Consider the following 22,065-nt stretch of genomic DNA (forward strand, 5'->3'; position numbering starts at 1 on the left):
TAAATATTATTTATTATCAAACTCTCATTTAGTAAATGTTGAATGTTACAAAATTAATATTTTTATCTTGTAAGAATTTGTGAGGTATAAGATTAGAATTCAAAATCTTAGGTAACATTATGTCTAAGGTAAATGATATTTATCATGATAAAAAATTTAATCTTAAGCAGTATTAACAGCAATGTTGTAAGATTAGAAAAACAAAATCAGGAGAATTACCGCAAGCAAGAGTTTTAACAAATTATAAAAGATTTCAATTTGTAGAAAAATCTGTTAGGTGAGGTGAGTAGCAGCATTTTTTGATAAAATTTAGCAAAACCTGGCATATTAAAGTCTCCCAATAATAATTTAACTATGGTAAGCGAATTATATACAATTTATTTGTATTTTATAAATTATACAAAAAATCATAAACATATTTACTTTGTAGCATTAAATTATTGTTTTTTTATTACAGCAAATAGATTTTGTACAACTGAAAGAGGAACCGCTTGATGTGGATGGTGATATCGAAAAAGATCCTTTAGCAATTGAAGAAGTCAACTTTGTTAAATCAGAAAATTTACAAGTTGAAAATGAAGTGGTAAGGGTGTTAGATTTTGCAACAGTATAACACCAATTATCCAGATGGACCTTACAAGGCCAAATCTGGATAATTGAAAAGGCTAATTTAAAAGAGGTTGTTTATCATATATAATGCACATATCATTCTATATTTAATGAGTAAAATACTAAGTAAAAAAAAATATATATATGAAAAGAAGTGAATGTATTTTAGTAAAATTAAAAATAAATTTGGAACATACTTGTATTTACAATTTAACAAAAAAGAAATTCAGCAATATGGTTAAAAAAATACATTATGTAGACGTTTGTATTTATAAATAGTTTTACAAAGGCCACAAGATACATATGTTTTTGCTAAATGAAATGAAAAAAAATAAATTAAAAAACCCAGTAAAATTAAGATTTATAAAAAAAATTCCTATTGAAGGGAAGATTTATTTGAATAGTGTTTAAATTTTTCAGATAATGTATTAGATTTTTTTTAAGTTGCCTAGTCTGGATTTAAGCAATCCAATTAGTTGGACATCTGGAAAATTGGTGTCCCACTGATATCTTTAGTCATAGACTGCTATGGTCATTAGTCCTAAATTTTAATTATTATTACCATTATCAAAAATTTTCATTATATTATTATTTTAATTAATCATCAACATATTGACCACTGTGTCAAATAACAATAAAAAAATAATCACCAACACAGTAACTAAAACCTAAAAAACTAATATGAAAGTCGACTTATCATGCGGGATCCCACGCATCATCAGTCAATTCAAAATTACAAAAAACAAAAAATAAATAAAAACTAAAATTTAGAAAACATAAACCCTAATAACAACAAATGGAATGATTGTAATTCCAGTTGGCATTGAGTTATGTTGTTCACTTTGAAGAGCATTGTTCTACAATGCTCTTTAATTCAGAAAGTAGATTGTTGAAATTTATCATAAAGTCATTCCCAAAAAACATAGGCCCTCTGTAGAAGATGATCCTCCAGATCATTATGTAATAATATTTCCAGATACAGAAAAACCTATACAAAACAAGAAGATGTTTGTATAACAAATACATAGGAAAGGAATTGTGCAATATTATTGCTATGAATGTGATTTTGATCTTTGTGCTACCCCTTCTTTTAGAAATTTTTACACTAAGAAGAAATAAAAAAAAAATATTTCCTAAAAATTTTTAGTTTTAAATTGAAATATAGTAACATCTCTGTGAATTGGCAAATAGGAATGTATGTTGTTATTGTGTGATTTTGATCTGATTGCCTAAATTCATAAATACGTATAAACTGTTTTCATAAAAAATTATTTGCTAGCGATTTTTAGGGTAATGTGATTATTTGTATCGTATATGAATGAATGAGTAAACCTTTATTTCCCTTGTACAAAATGTAAAATAAAAAAAAAAAGAATTACAGTATATAATTAGGAAACGTAATATGCAAAGGATAACTTATGTCCAAGCATGAAACACTTCATACAATATTTCTATAAAGGGAATATAAAAATCAAAATTATTTTTAAATAAACAGTAGTCACTAAGTATTTCTAAATAAATAAATGCAAGTTCTTAAAAACAAATAAAAATTAATTGTTAAAGACAGAGATCAGTTAAAATTTAAACTTATTAACTTAGAAAAATGACAAAATAATTAAACATAATAATACCTGAAATCGTGCATTAAAATTCAACATTCTAGTTTTAGTAATAATGTAGAAGATACAAGAATATGAAGGTGATGTAAATAATGTTTATATTCTTGTATACTTTTATGCTTAGTATATTGCATAAATTGGAGTAAAATGAATAGTGTTATATCTGTTTTGTTGTTAACACTATTTTGTAACAACTTAAATAATACAAAAAAATGCAAAATAATCTTAGTAATATTAATATTATGACTATAATTATAAATTTACCCTTAATAACTTTGCCTTCCTTAGTGTTGATTAACTCTGTTACAGGATTTTATATAAAAAACCAAAACATTATGATTGGATTAGACAAAATTAACTAATTATGTGTAATTTACACAGGATGAAAAAACATGTTTAGAATAGTAATTCATATACATTATTTGTCATTATCCACTCATATATTTCAGTAAGGAGTTTTTTGTTCACTCTGCTATATATAATTGTAGCAGAAATAAGATGTATTGGTTTAGCAGAAATACACATGTCTTCTGCAGACATTTTTTTATGTTTTTTGATATCTATTTTATTATTTTTAGAAAAATATAAATAGATATGCATATTTACATCCTTCTGTTATCATCATAGTAATTTAGTTCACCATGGCTCAATTAAATGACGATGATATGTAAACAAAGAGTAGTCTTGTACAGGCTGGGACCTGAGACATGTGGTTGACTGAATCCAAACAACCAAAGTACACCAGTATCCTCTCTTTAGTTTTTATGTGCCCTAAAAGTTTCCTAACTTTCCTGTATGCTCCGTCTATCTTACCAATGATCATTTCTCTTTCCACTCTTTCACTAGTTTGCACTTTCTGTTTATAGTATTTCTTAATTGTCAATAGTTCCTTTTACTTTCTTCATCACTAGCATCCTTATATTCTCTATGTTCATGCATCAGCTGCAATATATCCTCTGATATCCAAGGTTTTCTACCAGTTCTCTTTGTTCTGCCTAAGTTTGCTTCTGCTGATTTAAGAATTTCCTTTTTAACATTCTCCCATTCTTCTTTATTTTCTACCTTATCTTTTTACTCAGACCTCTTGCGATATCCTCCTCAATAATCTTCTTTACCTCCTCTTCCTCAAGTTTCTCTAAATTGTACCGATTCATCTGGCACCTTTTCTTCAAGTTTTTAAACCACAGTCTACATTTTATTACCACTAAATTATGGTTGCTATCAATGTCTGCTACAGGATAAGCTTTGCAGTCGACGAGTTGATTTCTAAATCCTTGCTTAACCATGATATAATCTATCTGATTGATACGTTGCAGAATCACCTGGCTTTTTCCATGTGTATATTCTTCTATGATTTTTAAACTGGGTGTTGGCAATTACTAAATTATACTTTGTGCAAAACTCTATAAGTCAGTCCCCTCTTCATTCCTTTTGCCCAGCCTGTATTCACTCACAATATTTCCTTCCTTGCCTTTTCCAATGCTTGCATTCCAATCTCCAACTATTATTAAATTTTCATCCCCTTTTATATGTTTAATTGCTTCGTCAATTTCTTCGTATACATACTGTACCTTATCATCATCATGGGCACTTGTAGGCATGTAGACGTTAACAATAATCGGCTTAGGTTTTGATTTTATCCTTACTGCAATGATTCTATCACTATGCATTTTGAAATACTCTACTCTCTTCTTTATCTTCTTGTTCATTACAAAATTTACTCCTGCCTGCCCTTTATTTGAAGCTGAGTTAATTATTCTAAAATCACCTGACCAAAAGTCGTTTTCCTCTTCTCATTGAACCTCGCTAATTCCTACTGCATCTACATTTAACCTATCCATTTCCCTCTGTAAATTTTATAATCTAACAACCTTTTTTAGACTTGTAACATTTCACACTCAGACTCGTAGAATGTTATTTTTTAATTTTCTGGTGACCCCTTCCTTCGTAGTCCCCACCTGGAGATCCGAATGGGGGACTAGTTTATCTCTGGGATATTTTACCTAGGAAGGCACCTCCATCTTTGTTACATGAAAATGTAGAGAATTATATTTTCTTAGAAAAAAAGCAGCTGTAGTTTTTCATTGCTTTAAGCTACGCAGTACTCAAAAGATTGAGTAATGTTGTTATGGCCATTTAAGTCCTCCTGACCTATGTTCGTAACTACTGAAAGAGCTGCTACCCTCTTTCATGAATCATTCCTTTGTCTGCTTCTCAACAGATACCTCTCCAATATGGTTGCACCATTGGTGCAGCTACTCTGTATCACGGAGCACTCACCATTGGCAAGGTCTCATGATTCATATAGGGAGAAAAATTATATTATTATTTATTATAAATAATATTTTCTTAGTTTGATCATAGTATATATATATATATTATAAAATTATATTATTATTATATATTATATATTATTATTATATTATTATATTATATATAAAATTATATTATTATTTATTATAAATAATATTTTCTTAGTTTGATCATAGTATATATATATATATTTTATTAGTTCACCAAAGTACAGAATAAATAAACTAGGATGACTTAGCTTATTCCACTATATATTCAGGAGCGCTTTCACAATTTACTCGCATCATCAGCTGTATTATATGTTCATTTCAGATTGCATTACAAACTTCATAAAATGTAATATCATCATGCATTTATTTATTTTATTTTAAACTTTTATTCAGTTAAATTAGAAATTAAAACAAAATTTAAAAATATGAAAAATTAATAATAATAATATCATTTTGAAATCAGATAAAACTAATATGCCGATCACCATATATTTTGATAAACATAAAAATTTGATGGAACAATATATAATGGAGAATGATTTCAAGGTAATAAAGGACCCTACTAACCCACCGGTTTGGTCTAGCGGTGAACATTTCTTCCCAAATCAGCTGATTTGAAAGTCGATACTTCCAGCTTTCAAGTCCTAGTAAAGTCAGTTATTTTTACACGGATTTGAATACTAGATCATCATAGTATATATATATATTTATTTATTTATTTTATTAGATCACCAAAGTACAGAATAAATGAAGTAGGATAACTTAGCTTATTCCACTATTTGAATACTAGACACCAGTGTTCTTTGGTGGTTGGGTTTCAATTAACCACACATCTCAGGAATGGTCGAACTGAGACTGTACTAGACTACACTTCATTTACACTCATACATATCATCATCATTCCTCCTCTGAAGTATTATCTGAAAAGTAATTATCGGAGGCTAAACAGGAAAAGGAAAGAAAGGAAAGGACCCTACTAAAAAATTTCTAAAAATTACTAAACGTTTAATGATAAAATAATACCTCATGTAACATTTTCAATCGTAAAAATAATTTAATATATCACACTATGTTGTACCCTTATGAACCATGTGCACCTCCTATATTAACTGGACTATGAAAAATTCACAAACCAGGTGTACCTATGTAACCTTTATTACCGCTGCTTCTTACATTGTCTCAAAAATAATTTATAGAATACTTTGAAACCAAATAAATTTAGGTTATAAATATAATGTAAAAAATAGATACAAATTAGTAAATAAATTAAAAAACTTAATAATTAGTGATAAAACTAAGATGGTTAGCTGTGATATTTGTAATATGTATCCTAGTGTACCCATAGAAAACACTATTATCATAATAAAAAATAAATTAATACAAAATCATGAGGATCCCTTATTTGTTGAAAATATTATTGTTATTACAAGAAATATATGCAAACAGAATTATTTTAAATTTGATGACAAATATTACATCCAGGAAAACGCTACTGATGGGTTTTCCTTTGTCATCTATATTTTATGAGGTTTATTTACAGGCGTTTGAAAGTAAAGTTGTTTACAGGATAACTCATATGCGTGATATTTTATTATGGACTAGATATACTGATGATATTTTTGTAGTGTATAATCCAGTTATATTTAACGAGCATTTATTCTATTGAACAAATTAAATTCCTATTATAGTGGATTGAAATTTACCTTTAAAATTGATAATAAAAAAATAAATTATTTAGATTTTAATATTGAAATTAATAATGAAAATAATCAATGTATAACTTCAGTATATAGGAAACCCATATCTAACAAAACCACTATACATAAATCTTCAAATCAGCCATCGTCACACAAAATTAGTACTTACTCAAGCATGGTGAATAGAGCAATTAATTTTGCAAAGTATAATGAAAATAAAAGTAAATTAAATAAAGAAATAGGTGTTATAAAACAAATTGCCGTATATAATGGTTATGATAATTTTTTAGTAGATAATATATATAATAAATAATGTTAAAAATTAAAAGTAATACACATTTAATAACATTAAACAGTACACAAAAAGTTGACAGTCTATATTTAAAATATGTATATACTGATAAAATAGTTAACATATCACAAATACTTATGATAGTAATAAATTTAAACTCGCGTACCAGACAAATAACCACATAATAAAACACCCAATACGTAATAAACATGATTATCTGATTTATATAATTTGAGTCGTATTTATAAAATTGGCTGTAATGGTTTTGACCATATTTATATATGAAAGACCACTAGATCATTTAAGGCTTCTTAGCCTTAATTGGTCTAAGAATATTTTAGAAATTATAAAAAAGGTAAACTGGGTTTCTCTAATGTGTCTGATCATCTATCTGATTTAGAATAAACATACAGTATTATCTGATATTAGGACAAAGTTAAAAATACTGGAAATTAAAAAAAATATAATATGATTACAAATAGTAAGGGATTTGACATTTTAGAAAGATACTCTATATATATATATATATATATATATATATGTATTATTATTATTATGCTTTTATGGCCAAAATGGGACCACTTAAGTCAATTTTAGTTGATCTTGTCTGAGAAAAGCGTGTTATTTTACTCTTCCGAGCTGCCCAGTATTTCTTCATCCGTTCAGATCTTGCTTTCTTTTCTTCATCCGTAAACACCCTCTTCGTTGTATTTTGTCGTTTGTCTGTCTTTTGTTTAAATCTAATGCTTTTGTCTTTTAGCTTTGTAATTTTTCCAGTTTTATTCTGTAGGTCGGTCAGGGAAATTCCCAATTCTTTCATATCTTCTCTAATTTCTTTGATCCATCCTACTTCTAGCTTTTGGAACCAGAGCTTTTCAATGATATTTCTTGACAGTCTTGTTTTCGGTGTCCTTACGAGATGACCAAAGAAACAGATTCTTTTTTTCCGCATAGTATCAGTAACAGCCTCTATTTCTCGATACACCACCTCCTTTGGCACAATCCACCATTGGCCTTCTTTTTGGTGTTTTTTATCGATACACGTTTTGACAATTCTCCTCTCTATTTTCAGAATTTTTTCAATTCGGCTTTTCTGAGTGATTTTGAAAAGGGTCTCGCTTCCGTGGGTGACTTCTGGCTGTACTACAGTTTTATAATGTTTAAGTTTTGTTTTAGCAGAAAGGCATTTTTTGTTATATGTTGACCGAGTTAATTTTTGGGATTTAATCATTTTATTTGTCCTGTTTTGCCATGTCACTTTTTCATTTAAATTATAAGTTATTATTTCCCCTAGATATTTAAATTGTTTTACTATTTTAATTTTCTGATTGTTTACCGTAATGCGCTCTATTACCAGAGGATCTATGGCCATTAGTTCAGTTTTTTCGAAAGAGATATGAAGCCCTATCTTTTGTGCTAGGTTTTGAAGGCTCATGATTTGTGTTTTGGCTTCTTCAATATTATTTGCTAAAAGAGCGAGGTCATCTGCAAATCCTAGGCAATTTAGTGCGATGGAGTTTTTCTTAGTACCCATTTTTATATTTTTGGGATTTATTTCATACCATTTTCTCATGACAAATTCGAGGGCGCAGTTAAAAAGAAGTGGTGATAGGCCGTCTCCTTGCCTCAATCCAGTTTTTATGTAGAAGGGTTGAGAGAGTTCACCTCTGAATTTCACTCTGGAGTGGGTATTGGTTAAAGTTAATTTTATCATGTTTACGAGTTTAGGGTGAAGGCCCAGGTTTCTCAGAATATTCAGCATGGATGGTCGGTGTATACAATCATAGGCCCTTTTAAAGTCGACGAAGGTGATTATTAGTTGTTTTTTCCGTCTTTTATATAAGTCCATCATAAGTTTTAGGGATATTATTTGCTCCGGGCAACCTCTCCATGGCCTAAATCCCCCTTGGTATTCCCCAAGTCCCAGTTCATGTTGGTCTTTGCATCGGTTGTATATGATTCTCGACAGGATTTTGTATGTGCAATCCAGGAGAGATATGCCTCTGTAGTTTTCTGGATTAGTTTTATCCCCTTTTTTATGTAATGGATGAATGATTGATTTTATGTATATATATTATATATATATATATACATAAAAATAAATTTAATATGATCAACCATCAGACAGAATATGAGCATGACAGTATTTTGAAAGCTGCAGTAGATAGCTCCACTGTCTATTTTGGTAGTGATGCATAAGTTAATATATTTCAATCAGTATAGTAAAGTAAGTTCAGTTAGATGGGCAACATGCATGATTACTTTACTTAAAATTATTTTAATTTGACTTTATGCCTTGACATCATATTTTTATAATTTAATTTTTAATTTTAATTAATTTTTCATATTTTTAAATTTTGTTTTATTTTTTTATTAACTGAATAGAAGTTTAAAGTAAAAAGAATAAAGGTTTTAAATTTTAAATAAAATAAATAAGTGCATGATGTGTTATTATATTTTACTAAGTTTGTAATGTAATTTGAGATGAATGTATAATGCAGCTGATGCGAGTAAATCATGAAAGTTCTCCTGCATATATAGTGGAATAAGGTAAGTCATCCTACTTTATTTATTCTGTACTTTGGTTGATCTATTAAAAGAAATATATTTGTATGTAGTACAGAGAAGTATGATTCTTAAAAGAATTGATTTAAAAAAAATTAAATATATCATATATTTTTTTCAGTCTCTGCAAAATACAGAATTAGGGAACACTCTTACCTTTACTTTTTTTATGCTTAAAATGTTTTCAGGCCTAAGCCGATCTTCAGTGATATTTTTTAATAATTCTTCACCTGTTTACATTAAAACATTAAATTTTATCTTTTTACTGTTATTTCGTAAAAATTGTCATTAATAATATTTAAAAACATTTTATATATATACTAGATTTTATATCTATATGGTGTCTGGTCTAAGAGTAAGTAATTGTACAGTATGAGAGTGTACAGCTTATATTAAGAGAACCAGGTTATGTAATTTAATAATTTTTTTAAAAAAATAAACAGCAAGTCTCCATATTTTAGTATAGGTTATTCAACTTAAATGTATGCACCTTTTGTAGCTTGGCAGACATCTGGATGATAATGTAACTCTTGGTAGGTGTTTAGGAGCATCTGCAGCATTATTAAACCATATTGCAGGTCCTTCAGCAATTTTTTGTTTTAAATCATCCAGATCTCAAACTTTTCTCGTAATAAAACCCGAGCAAAAAAGTCTAAAAGAGTGAGTGATATCTGTGAGATCTAGGTTGCCATGCAGTTAACCCACCGGGTTGGTCTAGTGGTTAACGCGTCTTCCCAAATCGGTTGATTTGGAAGTCGAGAGTTACAGCGTTCAAGTCCTAGTAAAGCCAGATATTTTTACATGGATTTGAATACTAGATCGTGGATACCGGTGTTCTTTGGTGGTTGGGTTTCAATTAACCACACATCTCAGGTACGGTCGAACTGAGAATGTACAAGACTACACTTCATTTACACTCATACATATCATCCTCATTCATCCTCTGAAGAATTATCTAAACGGTAGTTACCGGAGGCTAAACAGGAAAAAGATAGATAGGTTGCCATGCAGTTTGAACTCTCGTCTGTTCCAAAATCCGGTAGCATTTTTCAGGAACATCTCAATAAAAGTGTGGTTGAGCACCATCTTGTTGGAAACTGTATTTTGCAGAAATCTGAGGAACAACATTGTTTACAAGTATGTCAAGGTACGTGTGCTCCATGAATAAAACAAACTGATGATGCCATCATCAGTTGACGAAAAAACGAAAAAATCAATGATTTGATTTTTTCGTTTTGTCCCTTTCATTTGCGATTGTAATTATTAGTTATTTTTAATTTTACAGGTTACTATCGATGAAGGAACCATCAAGGGAAGTATGAAGAATTGTATTACATGCAAGAGATGTGTAAATAATTCTGTGCATGATGGAATTATAAAAAAAAATTCCATTGAATGTAATTGTGCATATGGTGCTGTAACGACAGAAGAAAATTTAGTCGAGAATATAAGTAGTGAAAACAAGTTACCTATACAGAAAGAAAAGAAATCGGTTTGTGAATATTGCAATGAATTAGTCGGATGTAAATGTTATTTAAAGAGACGTAATAACTTTCATGGTAAAAAGAAAAAAAAAAACATTTCTGAAAAGTCTCTTATTCAAGATAATGATTCAAAAACCCATCTTATTACGCGTAATGAAGAGAAAAATTATATTTGTAACTTTTGTCAGAAGTGTTTTAATCAAAGTTCTACTTTAAAATCGCATTTAAATATTCATACCAACGAAAAAAGTTATATTTGTAACATTTGTCAAAAGTCATTTAATCAAAAAAACAATTTAAAGAGACATATTAATATTCACACAAAAGAGAAAAATTTTGTTTGTAACTTCTGCCAAAAGGTTTTTTATCAACTTTCTAATTTAAAAATACATCTTAATATTCATACGAAAGAGAAAAATTATGTTTGTAACGTCTGCCAAAAGGTTTTGAGTCGTGCTTCTTGTTTAAAGAAACATCTTAATATTCATACAAAAGAAAAGAATTACGTTTGTAATTTTTGCCAAAAGGTTTTGAATTGTTCATCTAGTTTAAAGGCGCATCTTAATATTCATACAAAAGAGAAAAATTATGTTTGCAACTACTGTCAGAGGTCTTTTAATCGAAGTTTTTCTTTAAAATCGCATTTAAATGTTCATACAAAAGAGAAAAATTATGTTTGTAACATCTGCCAAAAGGTTTTTAATCATCTTTGTAATTTAAAAAAGCATATTAATGTACACACCAAAAGGAAAAATTGCTTGTAACGTTTGTCAAACCTCTTTAATGACAGTTTTACTTTAAAAAGGAATCTAAATAATATCCATATTAGAGAATCCTTATGACTATTAAAATTCTTAGATTAAAAAATTTGATTAAGGAGAAAAAATTAATAGCATTCTTTCAACGGTACATAATTAATTTAAACAAATATAAATTTATGTAATGTTTATAATTTAACATGACATTTTTCGTATTTTTATACCACCATATTCATTGATGTAATACCACCATTAGATATTGCATCAGAGGATGAGATGAAATAACAATTTTGTAGAATGTGAGAAATATCATACCTGACCAGGATTTGAATCCAGGACATCCGGATTAAAGGTTGAGACACTAGAACTCTCACTAAAGAGGCCGGCCTAGGCTATAAACTACTTTAAAAAATTTAGATTTATATATTACTCTAGTTTATAATATGTGGATGACGTTTATGAACATTTTAATCCCAGAACCCTGCCAATCAGATAATTGTTATGTGCTGAGGAATTCCACCAGTTCAGAAAAAGTGGTGGACACACAATGTATGTGTGTAAAGTTCATAAGTGAGAGTTGTTTTTGACATGCTTATCTCAAATGCATTTTCAAAAAAAACCACTGATCTTGAATGATTCTAAAGCTTTGTTCTGATTTTGTATAAAGTTTACTTCACATCACGTTTGTTACATTTTAGTATTATTGTTTTCAAATATTAAAACTAAACAAGAAGCGTATATCTGATACCTGTGCCTATTATCAACATTGACCTCAAAATCTTTATTAGTTATTAATTTTTTAACAACATACTTGTAAAAAAATGACTGCTTCTCTCAGACATTAGTTTCTTTAAAAACGTCTTCTTTTATTGTTATCTCCTGGTTGTGGATTGTTTTTATTTTTTTCTGTTGCACTAACATTCATAATTAAAAATGTTCGATAACCTTGAAAATAAACAAAAATTAACATTTTGGAATACAAATTACAAATTATAATGGTTCTGTTACGTTCTCAAATAAATTCTGTTCACAGTGAGCTGCAAACCTAAACAATAGGCAGAGACTTGATGCTAGGTCACTCACCGTGTTCCAAAATTCTCTCTGCATCTCTACTACTTTTAAGTTACAACTTTGCAAATATGATTTGATACTTGAAAATTTACAAAATATTTTTTGAAAGTATATACTGTCAGAAAATATTTAAAAAAAATTTTTTTAGTAAGATTTTTACCTTTTTGAGGTAAAACTCTTACTAAAAAATTAAGAATTTAAAAAAAAATACTTTGTTACATTTCTTTAAGAAACTTTTTGGTGTATATTTTAAGAGATTTATATTAAGAATTTTTTTTTACGAATTAATTTATTTAATTCTATTATGATAGTTTTTAGAGGTTTTGGTTTATTTTTAATGTTTGTCAAACATTTGGTTTTTCATAGGAAATGTATAAATCCTGTTTTTTTTCCCTACAATTATTGTTAACATTTCTATTTTTGCAGCGTAATGCTTTCAGCCAATTTTGTAAGAGCACTTACAGCTATAACAGTATTCGGTGAATTGAAAAAAATATATACAAATTTTAAGAAAAAGGTAATAAAACAGAATTTAGTATTCAGTCATAAAAATAAAACATTTACACTGTTAAAAAATTAAAGGTTAATTAAATTTTTTCACATACCAGTTCAAATATGTACTAACACAAACACACACACAAATATCTATAAATATTACCTTATATAAGCTTTTCATTCAGTTTATTTAAAAAGTTATATATAAATTGGTTTAAATTAAGTGGAACATCTTTAATGAAACACACAATAGTGTAAATAAAGAAGGAAACAAAGATTTCAGAGTTGCATTCGTTAAAAAAAAAGAGAAATTCTAGAGTATTATTACACTTAGTGATAAACAGCCTGGAATATCTTCTTACTAGTAATAATGAATTTTTCACTCGCACAGATATAAATAAAATGGTACAAAATGTATTCATTATACAGAGTTATCATAAAAGAATGGTGCGGTTTTGAACATGGTTTAAATTAAAACAGAATTACTTACAGTTTATGTTTTTTATTTTTCAAATTTGTCGTCTCAAACTTTTTTTTACATAATTAATAAATTTCAATATGTGCGCCCTTAGTCGCTCGACAAATGTCCAAACGATACTCAACTTCTCTCCAAACATTAGTTAACATTTCTTCGTTAATGGCTGTCATCGCGTCATTAATCCTGTTTTTTAGGCGGTTTAGGTCTTGAATTTTTTGGGTATAAACAACGCTTTTGATGAACCCCAACAAGAAAAAATCGTTAAGTGTCAGGTCTGGACTCCTTGAAGGCCAAAGTACGGGTCCTTGCCAGCCTATCCATCGATCTCCAAATTTTTCGTTCAAAGTGTCCGTGACCGATCCGTTGAAGTGCGGGAGAGCACCATCTTGTTGGAAATGAAGTCTATGAATGTTTTCGAGTTCATCCGGCTGAGGAAAGCAATAATCAGTTAACATGTCAAGATACACAACTCCATTAATTGTTTTTTCAGCAAAGAAGAAAGGCCCTATTACACGATTTTTCATCGCACTACACCAAACATTAACTTTAGGCGAATCGCGTTGTTTCTCGATAATTGCGTGTGGGTTTTCAGAGCCCCATATTCGTGAATCGTGTCTGTTAACGCATCCATTCGCGTGGAATGTAGCTTCGTCTGTAAAAATTATATCGTCTAAAAATGATTCGTTTTCACTTATTCTGTCCGACATTTCAACAGCGAAATTGTAACATTTTATACCATCATCGGCTTTCAATTCCTGCAGTATCTGGATTTTATGAGGATGTAATTTCAGTTTTTTATGTAAAACTTTGTGAACTGTTGATTTTGGAATACCTAATTCGACATTCCGACGGTGGATGGACTTCCCAGGACTTCTAATTGCTGATCGTCTAATTAGTTCAACCGTTTCGTCTGGTACACTTGGTCTGCTGGTTGATTTCTGTTTCTTAACCGATCCAGTTTCTTCTAATTGTTTGAACCAACGTGTTATGTTATTTTTGTGCGGCGGATCTCTTCCAAATTCACGTCGAAACGCATGTTGAACTAAAATTACGGATTTTAATTCAGCCATCAATAAAACACACTTTGCTTTGTCTTTATCCGAGAACATAGTAACTCACTATACTCACCGCAACAACAATACAAGAACTGACGTTGTGGTTACAACTGCTGATAAACAAACTTTTGGGTCGGAGGCTTTCAGGGATACCAATATAACATCTAGAAATTTTCCTACAATCTTTCTATGAATTACTGAAACCGCACCATTCTTTTATGATAACCCTGTATTATAATGAAATATCTGTCGTAACCTTTTCTTTTTTAACCAAACTATTCAAATGGATGAAGCACAATTATTGCCAGGGCTAGAATTATTTGTAGAACCACAACTAAAGATGATTCTCAATAGTAGTATAAAGTCACAAAACCAACTGGATTAAAAAAAAATAAAAAGTTCCATTAGAAATGTGTTTAGCCTATCTGTGTAGAAGCAAATCCAAACTGAACTCCATGAATTTTACTTATTACCTTCTCTTTCTACTCTTTTCCGCCATTTCATTTTGTCTATAAGAGAAAAAAAATGTGTATCATAATAATGTGCGAAATCAATTCTTTAACAAGAATTCATAATATACATTATAAAATCATTCTATTTTTATTATTATTTTCTTTTTTTATATAAAAATACACAGAAAAGAAAAATATTGTTTTTCTATCTATGTCAAATAAGGCAATAAATTGCATTCTCCTGTAAACAATTGCTGTACTGGATACAAGTTTAGTTTCAGATTAAAAAGAAATCCTTTTATACTTGTTGCAATTGCTAATACAACTATTCAAATAAATAATCATAAAGTAAAATTAGTTAATTAAAAAGAAGAAAAGAAAATATTTCACAATATTAAGAGATAAAACAATAAAATATTTTATATGCATGTAATTAATAATCTTAAATTTTAGATATTCCACCAGGTTTTAAAAAATTGAAAAGTTTTTCAAAATTAACTACAACACACTATACTTCATGGTGAAAACTGTAAAAACTTCTATCTGCTTATGAGCTAGTTCCACTCCTCAGCAAAAATTTTCAAAAACTCCAAAGAATCCTCAGTTTCTGAAGCACTCTTTTTTTCTTTTTTTTTTATTCACTGAAGAAGCACAGTAGCATAAGTGCAACCCAGACTCAAAGTTTCCACAAAGCAAAATTCACTACATATGATTTTAACGATTTTCAATTAACAGCCCTTAAACATAAGAGGAAGTTGACAGTGACTGCTTTGTTCCTACCTAGATCAATTTACCACTTAGAGATTTTTAAACTCTAGAAATTAATTACTCGCCCATATTTTATAGAATATTAAAATATAATTTTCTTAATGATTTAATATTTTAAATATTTATAAATAAATATATTTTTAAAAAGTTTTTAGGGTAAGCAAAGTTTAACTTAGCTGAAGATTGTGCTTTGTTTTCTAGAAGCTTAAAAGCAATATTTTTATCAGGATATTGTGCAAGGTGCAGGGTGTATGAGCATTTTTGTAATTGCATAAGCATCTTTTTGACCGTCAAGATTTCTAACGATATAATTAATTCCTTTGTTAATTGTATTTCTGTATTTTAATATATAATGATCATTATAATTTATGAAAATATATTCTTTAAACATAACTGAACAATGCATTTTATTTACCGTGAAACATGAACCAGCAAAATCAATTCATAGAAAATATACCTTTAATTTGAACATATTTTAATTACATACTTACACATATTTTTTTAAGGAACATATTTTATGTTCCTTTTATTTGAACATATTTTTGGTTCTTCGACCATGAATATTGAAAGTTCTACAATGTAATAAAAAATACTGTAATTTATGATTAATATCAGAGAAAGGAATTATTGGAACACAGACATTATTCAACATTGGAATTGGGTTTTCAATTCATATTATATCATTTTAATTTATTTAATTTATCGCTATTAATATTATTATTATTATTATCAAAGAGCCGTTGCTATACTGAGAGTTACTTTTATTAACTTTAATGTAATTATGAAATAAGTAAAGAAGGATGCTGTAAAACTTAACATTATTTCAACTATTTTATCTAAGTGTTTGTCGGGTATGGTAGAAATAATATTAATCAACTAGTTTATAACAATATAGGATTAATGATACCATCAAAGGGATATTTTAAATTAACTGTCCTTTCTACAGTAGTAATTTATGTCAAACACTGTAATTGAGAAACAAATATTTCTCTTTATAATCGCATTAAACAGCGATTCAAAACATATTAATTGTAATTTATTGAGGCAGGTTTTCTTGCGTGAAACAGAAAAGAGTTCACATTAAAATGAAACCATTTGTATTGAGAATTGACCTAATACAAGGTCCTCGGATATTATTTTCAAACAAGTTTTCTTCAGACAAGTTTATTTTCTTTTCAAATATTACATATTAGAATCATACACCTATTTCAGAATTAAAAACATGGGTTTAAATAAAGAGAACAGTTTAGAAATTAGATGTTTTGTTCAAGGTAGAAAAAATCAATTACAGAGGAGATATCTAAAAATGTTAATGTTGATTTGCTGATTTGTACATATAATTTGTCTAATCTGGGTAGTGAGCACAATCATGTGTTTGATATTGACAGAAATGGCGGAGTTTGGCTGAAATTATTATCGAATTCCATTGATTTCAAGAAAAACTACTGAGTGATTTTTTTAGTCCTGTTACCCAATTTTAAATGTAATTTTTTACGAAAGGGAAATTTAGGTGGAATAAAAAATGTATTTGTTACTTACAAAAGCAATTTAATAAAAAGCTATTACTTACATAATTGTTAAAGAATATGCTCAAAATGCCCACCCCTTGCGGTTATACACACACTTTTCAGCATATTAGCAGAAACCTTTTTTTAAGAGTCGTATTGGTAATATTCGTGATTAAGTCTGTAATATTGATTTTAAGTTCATTAATAGTGTGAGGATTGTTTTTGAAGGCCTCGGACTTAATATAGCCCCACAAAAAGTAGTCAGGAGATTTGATCAAGGTCTGGGGACCTTGGAGGCCATAAGCCCTTGCTTATTATTTGATCATCAAAGAACTCTTGCAGAAAATCCACGGTTTCTCAAGACGTGTGGCGTGTAGCGCCGTCTTGCTGGAACCGGCAATACCGTTCTTAAGGTTTCAGGAGGGACACAAATTTGCGCACGGTATTCCTTTATACTTCACCATTTACTGTCTGTTCAAAGAATACGGGTCCGACTATATGATGAGATATCTATCGCACACCACATACCAATTTTTTTAGGATGCAAAGATTTGTCTTGTAAAGTGTTAGAATTTTCAACTGCCCAAATTTGACAGTTTTGACTGTTCACATAACCGTCGAGATAGATCCAAGCTTCATCACTAAAGAACATGGTATTTAAAAATTTGATTCCGTTATCATTTACAAGAGACCTAAACCGATGGTAATATTACAATCGCTTGTTTAAATATGGAGGCTGAAGCTGTTGGATTAATCCTACACGATACAGATATGATTTCAATTTTTTAGCAGCTTTCTGAACACTTAAATATGACAAACCGACTTGCGTGGAAAGTTTTCATAAACTTTTCCCTGGAGAATTGAGCAATCTTGTTTTCACATTCTCTAAAACGTCATCTGTCAAGCGAGTCGGTCGACCTCTATGTTTTCTGTCACAAACACCACCTGTCTCTCGAAATCGGTTTGCTAGCCTAGATATTTACATTTTTTCTGGCGGAGGAACTCCAACAAATTTAATTTGAATTGATTCTTTTACACTCGCATACGATTTTGTAGCAAAATATTGTTCAAGAATGAAAACTCGTTCTATGGTAAAAGACATTCTGTTCGTAATACGACCGGAAATGGCACAAGAGTTTACACAGCTCAAGGAGAATCAACTCACACTGCCGTATCTATACCGGTTGAGTAGCGCTACCAACTTCATGTCAAAAAACAATTTCCCTTTCTTAGAAAAAAATTACCAGACTTTAACAATTAGGTAACAGGACTAAAAAATCACCTGTATTATGGAACTTTTAAATGCCTTCTATTTATTAACAATAAATATAAATTACATTTTCCTTTTGAGATCACAAAACAAAAATCTATTTTATTAAATTTATAAATACCTCTTATGATGAAATATTATTTTGTGTCCTTATATATTTACAATTATGTAACAAATATTAATGTAAGGTTTCTATTGAATTTACCATTTTGTTTGAATCCAGATAATTTTCAACTGATTATGAAGAATGATAGAAACATTAAAGAAAATAATCATTCATGAGCTTTAAAATTTAATTTAAAGCATAACAAGTTTTGCCTATGAAGTATTTAAGAATGATGTCTTAAGAGTAGCAATGTAGGTCTGCTTACTTAGTTAGATAACAATAAAGAAAATCATTCTTTGGAAATTCAGTATGGGCAAAAGAAAAGTTATAATGAATTAACAATAAGGTCAATAATTAATGATAAAGACCATTAAGTTAAGAAATGGATCTGAACAAGTATAATCCTGATCTAGTAATAAAATTTGTTTATGATCTTTTGAGTTAAAGCTATCATTTGTACACGAGTATGCCAAATAATTATTTATTAACATTTGAATAATCACATTCATTTTATGGGTTACAGAGCAATGATCTAAAATCAAATAAACCTAATGCATACTACAAGATTTTTTGCCAGGTTATTTTCAGTTTTCAATAAAGATATAAGTTTTATTGAAACTATCTCAATTGATTATAAAAAGGTAAAAAGATATTCACATCAATCAGATTTAAAATATGAAATAGGTGCTGTATTGAAGACATGTCATTGTTGCAACGCAGCTTGAATTGCAATTTAACAATTTTCAAGAAAAATATTGAACTTTATATCAATTTCAAATTGAGATTAAACAAATTAAATATTAAACAGTTCCAAAATCAATGCTTTATTTTAAAACAAATAACACACTATAACATGAAGTTAAAACAAACAACGCAGTTGTTAATACCAATAAAAATGAACAGAATCTTTGTTTTAATTTATTAAGAATATCTGTTGATCCATTAAGCAGTGTAAATTTAATACCTTATCAAGAAATTTATATAAATAAAAATTGTAATTATGAAACTAGCAATAATACGAGGGTTTTATTTTCAAGGTCCAATCAGTCACGAAATTAAAACCACAGTGAAAATAAAAAAAAATTTATTTGTAACAAGTACATACATAGTTGTGTTTTCAGCCATGTTTCTACGCCGGTCTGCAGCTCAATCTCTGTGCCAAAATGTTGTCCTCCTAGCCAGCGTTTCATGTGAGCAAAGAGGTGAAAATCGGATGGAGCCAAGTCCAGGCTGTATGGTTGGTGATCAAACAGTTCCCAACGAAAGCGCTGTAGGAGCTTCTTTGTTACAGCTGTAGTATGCAGCCGAGCATTGTCATGGAGAAAGACAATGCCTGATGACAACATTCCTCTCCTCTTATTCTGAATTGCCCTTCGTAGACGTTGAAGAGTCACGCAGTATGAGGCTGCAGTGATGGTCGTGCCACATTCCATGAATTCCACCAAGAGAACTCCATTCCGGCACTTCACACTTGGCAGGAGATCCTATTTTTGTAGACATGTTTACGTGCTAGCTGCGTGTTCAGAACTAAACGAAGTGATGTGGGGTGATTGAAGGCCATACTAGAGACGCTGTGCAAAGGTTCATCTGATTTTTGCATGGGTTTTTACTTCGTGACCGACCAGACCTTGAAAAAAAAAATAACCCTTGTATAAACCTGCAAAAATAAAATGGATCAGTGGATAGGGCCAATTTAAATATAATAAGCAGTATTATAACTGAATGGAAACAATGTATAGTAGCATACAAATTAATCTGAATTCAGAGAATTTTTTGTTTATTTCTATGTTGTGGCTATAATGCTTGACCATATCATTCTTTAAGTTGTCCATGTAATATGAGATTATTTTCCTTTGGTTATTGAACAATTTTCATGTTTTAAATAGTGTTTTGTGAAAGTTTATTTCATTTTTTATTACAAAATCATATTTTCTTATTTTTTTGTTCTGTGGGTCTTGAATTTATAATAATGGTAATAGATGACAACTTCTTGCAGTTGGAAAGCTTGTTGGCCAGCTAAAAAGCAGCTTCTAACACAGCAATGTGCAAAAAAAGGCTCATATGATCCAAGGCACATCTTATCTGGAAAATAAAACAGGAAAAATGTCGTTTTTTGATGACTACATTTTTATGTTCAGGGGCAAAGCGTTCTATATATCACAAAAGTATCAGATGAAAATACATCACCTCATTTTCAACAATCAGTTGAATCTCCCCAGAAAAAAATGTTCTGGGGTTGTTTCACATTTGAAACCCCTTGTTTATTACTTCCAATAGATGATTTGTTGAAAATTGATGTATATGTCAATTTTCTGAAGTAAAGGATTGTGATGAAACTTCACCGTTAATTCCCACAATGCAATGTAGTGTTGAAGAAGATTTGAAGACACCTCAAGTTTTTAAGAGTGGAAAATTTTATTGAAGAATGAAACTATTAAAAGTACTTTTATGGCCAGGCAACTCCCTAGACTTAAATCCAGCTGAAAATTTTTGGATAATTTTAAAAACACCCAAAAATGAATTGTATCACAAAAATTGATCTTATTAAAGCAATTATACTGGTATTTTTTTGTGATGAAATGTGTAGTACACTTGTTGAATCAATATCAAATTTTGTACGTGAAGTGATAAAAAAAATAAAGGAGGATATAATAGTTACTAGATATTACAATTTGTATAGGTATGTTTTTTCTAAATAAAATTACTTTTTATTAAATAACATCTACATTCAGTCTAATTTGCACGCTTCTGTAATTCATTATTTCCCAAACAGATAAGTACATCAATTTGCTACTTTACATTATGTGTAGTATATGGTACTTGTGAAGTATCTAAGATAGAATCAGAAGTAGTAGAATTTTTTGTTGTTCAGAGTTATGGTATCAGATGTTGCATTAAACAAACTCTGCAAATAAGTGGGTTTGACAAGTAATTATTTTAATTGATTACCAACTTTTTTGGTAATCAAGGTAATTTACAACAATTACATTGTGTCATTTAATGTACATTAAATTCTCCAATTTTTAAATGAACAATTTCTCAGGACCCTTTATCGAATTTTATTTGATTGCTAATACAACACACAACTGCTTAGAATTAAATCGTTTGGATACGTTTAGTTAAAAAAAAAACGTATGTTTTTGTTGAACATATGTGTTAGTTTTTGGTATAATAAAACATGCACGAAGAATTCGGGAGTAGCCTATTATAAATTATTTGTTACATTGTATAATTATTATAAAACAAAATTAAATATTTCATTAATATTTTGAAATGACTGCCTTTTAATACATTGCTGAATTATATTACAATCAAATGAGTTAAACATTATAACCTTTTTCTTTGAAATGCTAAATTTAAACGCCGACAATTATTTATTACTTTGTTAATGTTACAAAAATATACATTATTGTATATTTTTTATTTTAAACCACCTGTCCATAAAATCTATAATGTTTGTACACCTGCTATATGACCGATCGTATCAGATGTTTTGTTACCGAATGCCAAGTGTTCCGTTTCTTTATCTGATTAC

General features: G+C 29.2%; 1 protein-coding gene across 4 annotated transcripts in view; it reads left to right on the forward strand.

Moving 5' to 3' along the window:
• LOC142333931 (uncharacterized) overlaps nucleotides 1–12,472 on the forward strand; it is a 31,441-nt gene extending 18,969 nt beyond the window's left edge. For all 4 annotated transcript variants that reach the window (XM_075381554.1, XM_075381553.1, XM_075381555.1 and 1 more), the window contains 2 exons: nucleotides 458–583; nucleotides 10,371–12,472. In XM_075381554.1, coding sequence (XP_075237669.1) covers nucleotides 458–583; nucleotides 10,371–11,333 — 1,089 coding nt within the window. In that variant the 3' untranslated portion in view covers nucleotides 11,334–12,472. The remainder of the gene's footprint in view (nucleotides 1–457; nucleotides 584–10,370) is intronic.
• Nucleotides 12,473–22,065: the final 9,593 nt, after the last annotated feature.

The sequence above is a fragment of the Lycorma delicatula genome, chromosome 13, assembly GCF_047948215.1.
Source record: "Lycorma delicatula isolate Av1 chromosome 13, ASM4794821v1, whole genome shotgun sequence".
NCBI lineage: Eukaryota > Metazoa > Arthropoda > Insecta > Hemiptera > Fulgoridae > Lycorma > Lycorma delicatula.